General features: G+C 56.4%; 1 protein-coding gene across 1 annotated transcript in view; it reads left to right on the forward strand.

Moving 5' to 3' along the window:
• Nucleotides 1-4,235, forward strand: part of ATP6V0B (ATPase H+ transporting V0 subunit b) — a 23,965-nt gene extending 19,730 nt beyond the window's left edge. Inside the window, exons 3-8 of the mRNA XM_077277801.1 lie at nucleotides 1,061-1,144; nucleotides 1,223-1,300; nucleotides 1,371-1,440; nucleotides 1,659-1,710; nucleotides 2,028-2,218; nucleotides 3,651-4,235. Of these exons, the coding sequence (XP_077133916.1) occupies nucleotides 1,061-1,144; nucleotides 1,223-1,300; nucleotides 1,371-1,440; nucleotides 1,659-1,710; nucleotides 2,028-2,218; nucleotides 3,651-3,677 (502 nt within the window). The 3' untranslated portion in view covers nucleotides 3,678-4,235. The remainder of the gene's footprint in view (nucleotides 1-1,060; nucleotides 1,145-1,222; nucleotides 1,301-1,370; nucleotides 1,441-1,658; nucleotides 1,711-2,027; nucleotides 2,219-3,650) is intronic.
• Nucleotides 4,236-4,873: the final 638 nt, after the last annotated feature.

The raw sequence follows: 4,873 nt of genomic DNA on the forward strand, positions 1-4,873 counted from the left end.
GTTGGTGCCTCCCGCCCCGCGGACACGGTGCTGGTTGGTGCCTCCCGCCCGCCCCGCGGACACGGTGCTGGTTGGTGCCTCCCACCCCGCGGACACGGTGCTGGTTGGTGTCTCCCGCCCCGCGGACACGGTGCTGGTTGGTGCCTCCCGCCCCGCGGACACTGTGCTGGTTGGTGCCTCCCACCCGCCCCGCGGACACGGTGCTGGTTGGTGTCTCCCGCCCCGCGGACACGGTGCTGGTTGGTGTCTCCCGCCCCGCGGACACGGTGCTGGTTGGTGCCTCCCGCCCCGCGGACACTGTGCTGGTTGGTGCCTCCCACCCGCCCCGCGGACACGGTGCTGGTTGGTGTCTCCCGCCCCGCGGACACGGTGCTGGTTGGTGTCTCCCGCCCCGCGGACACGGTGCTGGTTGGTGTCTCCCGCCCCGCGGACACGGTGCTGGTTGGTGTCTCCCGCCCCGCGGACACGGTGCTGGTTGGTGTCTCCCGCCCCGCGGACACGGTGCTGGTTGGTGTCTCCCGCCCCGCGGACACGGTGCTGGTTGGTGTCTCCCGCCCACCCCGCGGACACGGTGCTGGTTGGTGTCTCCCGCCCCGCGGACACGGTGCTGGTTGGTGCCTCCCGCCCCGCGGACACTGTGCTGGTTGGTGTCTCCCGCCCGCCCCGCGGACACGGTGCTGGTTGGTGTCTCCCGCCCCGCGGACACGGTGCTGGTTGGTGTCTCCCGCCCCGCGGACACGGTGCTGGTTGGTGTCTCCCGCCCCGCGGACACGGTGCTGGTTGGTGCCTCCCGCCCCGCGGACACGGTGCTGGTTGGTGCCTCCCGCCCCGCGGACACGGTGCTGGTTGGTGCCTCCCGCCCCGCGGACACGGTGCTGGTTGGTGCCTCCCGCCCGCCCCGCGGACACGGTGCTGGTTGGTGCCTCCCGTCCCGCGGACACGGTGTTGGTTGGTGCCTCCCGCCCACCCCGCGGACACTGTGCTGGTTGGTGCCTCCCACCCTGTGGACACGGTGTTGGTTGGTGCCTCCCCTTTCTTAATTGACCCATTTCTCTCCCAGGTTCCTCACGGAGACGTCCCCGTACATGTGGGCCAACCTGGGCATCGGACTGGCCATCTCTCTCTCTGTGGTGGGCGCTGCATGGTGAGTGACAGCAGTGTTCAGCACGTCTTGGCCGCATGTCTTCTGGCGTGACTCCATGTGTCCCCTCTGTTGTCTTAGGGGCATCTACGTCACCGGCTCCAGCATCCTGGGTGGAGGGGTGAAAGCCCCACGGATTAAAACCAAGAATTTGGTCAGGTAAGGTGTCCGCTAATATTGGACCGGGGACCTCTGCTGCCGACGCTTGACCTGAGCTTTCTTCTCCTAGTATCATTTTCTGCGAGGCGGTTGCGATCTACGGCATCATCATGGCGATTGTGATCAGCAACATGGTGGAGGTAAGAGCCGCTCCCGCATTGTGGCCAGACTACGACGCTGGCCGGTGTGCTCAGGCGGCTCCTCGCAGCGGGGGAGCTTCACATGACTGCCCGTGCTGCTTTGTGTCTATTTATTGTGGCGGTCGGTCTATTATTGGTGGCAGTGGAGACTACAGACGACCAGTACAGAGGCTTCTGTATGAAGTGTGGAGGATAACCATGGCTTTTTTGTGTTTCAGCAATTCAAAGCGAATACTCCTGAGACGATTGGGAACAAGAACTACCATGCAGGTCAGTCCAGACAATGGCCCTCCTCCTCCGCGTCCAGCAACACATCTCCTAATCTAGGCTATGAGGGGCAGCATGTCCTCAGCAGCTCGTCTTGGGGTCCTGCTCCTCTCTCGCTGCCCCGCAGTGACCTCCAGACTGGCCGCTCATGGTACGATAGATTTATTGTTGGGGCTGGTCACAGACTGGGACGACCTGTCCTGCATTCTACTTCTTCATCACAGGGGGCAGTATTCTATAGGTCTTGTCCGAGACATGACACTTACCCCATGAGGACGTGCTCCACTGCGCCGTGCCCTGATCCTCCTGTGACATTTCAGGGTTTTCCATGTTCGGTGCTGGCCTGACGGTGGGCTTCTCCAACCTGTTCTGTGGGATCTGTGTGGGGATCGTGGGCAGCGGAGCGGCTCTCGCTGATGCGCAGAATCCCAGCCTCTTTGTGAAGATTCTGATCGTGGAGATCTTCGGCAGCGCAATTGGGCTTTTTGGGGTGATTGTCGCCATCTTGCAGGTACGTCAGCTTATTCACATCTTAGAATCCTAGAATGTCAGAGTTGGATGGGACCCCCGGGGTCGTTGTGTCCAACCCTCTGCTCAATGCCGGAGTCACTACACCATCTCAGACAGATGTCTGTCCAGCCTCTGTGTGAAGACTTCCATGGAAGGAGAACTCACCACCTCTCGTGGCCACATGTCCCACTCATTGATCACCCTCACTGTCACCCTCCTAATATCTAATCTGTGTCTTCTCCTTTTCTGTTTTCTTCCATTGCTTCTCGTGTTTCTATGTGCAGATGAGAATAATGATGATCCCTCTACACTGACGGACCCTCAGATATTTGTAGACAGCTATTAAGTCTCCTCTTAGTCTTTTTTTTTTTGCAGCTAAACATTCCCAGATCCTTTAACCATTCCTTGTAGGACATACTTTGCTGTCCGCTCACCATCCTGGTCGCTCTTCTCTGAACTTGCTCCAGTTTCTCAGTCTTTTATATAATGTAGAGCCCAGACCTGGACCCAGTATCCAGATGAGGTCTGACCAAGGAGGAGTAGAGGAGATAATGACTTCACGAGATCTGGACTCTATGCTTCTCTTAATACATCCCAGAATTGTATTTGCCATTTTGCTGCTGCATCACACTGTTGACTCCTGTGCAGTCTGTGATCTATTAGTATACCCAAGTCTTTTTCACACATGCTTTTCCTTAGTTCTAGTCCTCCCATTCTATAGATGTAATTTTTTGTTTTTTTTGCCCAGATGTAGAATCTTGCATTTCTCCCTGGTAAATCCCTCTCTATTAGTCGCTGCCCATTGTTCAGGCTTATCTAGATCCTCCTGAATCCTTTCTCTCTCTAGTGTTAGCTATCCCTCCTAGCTTTGCATCCTCTGCCAAATTCCCAGCCACCTTTACTTCCTCAACCATTTCCCCCCTGTTAAGAATTGGGTCAAAGATTGCAGATCCTCCTTTTCTCTCTTCTACCTTTTAGAAGATGAAGTTGTCAGCAAGAGAAGATAAGAATTTTTTGAACCCAGTAGTTTTGCCTGGGGGAGATTCCCAACAAATATCTGGACAATTAAAATCTCCCATGATCACTGTCATATACTTTTTTTTTTTTTTTTTTTTTTTTACTACAAAGACATCTGATGTAAGATGAGCTCATCCATAGCTTCAGTCTGTTTAGGTAGTCAATAGTAAACACCTACAATAGTATTCTTTCTGTTCTTCTTTCCTTGTATTCTTACCCGTACAGTTCCTACAGAGCTACCAGTCTCTGAAGCTTGGATCTCTCTGTGGAGAAATGTTTTCCTAACCTAGCATCTTCTTGGGCTCGATTCTCCCTTGTTGGTGCCTCAGATCCTCTGTGCTGCAGTGAGTTCTGCTCCCGTCTGTCTGACTTGTCGGTATTTTACATTTTGTTTTTTCTTTCTGATTGATTTTCAGACATCCAAGGTAAAGATGGGAGATTAAAGAGCAGCGTGGCCGCCGCTGCTGATCGCTCCTTCTCTGGAGAGGACAAATATTCCGTGGCCTGTGGCCCCTCTTCCTCCCGTCTGGTTGTATTTGCCCCCCACACGTGCCGTCCCCTGGTGTATATAATCTTATCCGGTTTTAGCTTCTGTGATGAGAAATCTATAGATTTGTGTGTGGAGATTTATTTAATATAAAATTGATCCCTTCTGTTCAAGAGGCGGCACCGATCCTCTCCCCCCCTCCTTCCCAGAGTATTGCGATAATCTGGTCATGTGATTGTTGTGTGTGTGGCCCCCGGAAATGCTTCTCCTTGTGGAGACCACCAGCTGCTGTACAGACGTATACATGTGCTGGACAACAACCCCCATCCTCCAGAGCGGACTCTTGTGTGGCTTTTATCTCTGATCATGGGACAAGTCTTGCAGCAGCGAGCACTGACTTAATGGCTCCACCAGGTGGCACTAGAGCTGTAGTTTCCCTCTGGGCGGCTCGTCTGCACGCGCCATTACTCTCTGTCTTCATCCCCGATATTAAATGTTCTGTGAACTCCCTGTATATTGTGTGCTGTGTATTTACTGCAGGAAGGATGCGGGTCTGTGCGAGGACACGAGCGGGGCCTGCTGTCCAACATGGCTGTCAGCAGGGGGCTCTATAGTGACAGACTGGTATCTGTGGGGGCCGGGCAGAGGAGGGCCACCCCGAGACTGGTACCTGTGGGGGCCTCCCCGAGACTGGTACCTGTGGGGGCCTCCCCGAGACTGGTACCTGTGGGGGCCTCCCCGAGACTGGTACCTGTGGGGCCCTCCCCGAGACTGGTACCTGTGGGGCCCTCCCCGAGACTGGTACCTGTGGGGCCCTCCCCGAGACTGGTACCTGTGGGGGCCTCCCCGAGACTTGTACCTGTGGGGGCCTCCCCGAGACTGGTACCTGTGGGGGCCTCCCCGAGACTGGTACCTGTGGGGCCCTCCCCGAGACTGGTACCTGTGGGGCCCTCCCCGAGACTGGTACCTGTGGGGCCCTCCCCGAGACTGGTACCTGTGGGGCCCTCCCCGAGACTGGTACCTGTGGGGCCCTCCCCGAGACTTGTACCTGTGGGGGGCCTCCCCGAGACTTGTACCTGTGGGGGGCTTCCCCGAGACTTGTACCTGTGGGGGCCTCCCCGAGACTGGTACCTGTGGGGGCCTCCCCGAGAC

The sequence above is a fragment of the Ranitomeya variabilis genome, chromosome 8 (assembly GCF_051348905.1).
Source record: "Ranitomeya variabilis isolate aRanVar5 chromosome 8, aRanVar5.hap1, whole genome shotgun sequence".
NCBI lineage: Eukaryota > Metazoa > Chordata > Amphibia > Anura > Dendrobatidae > Ranitomeya > Ranitomeya variabilis.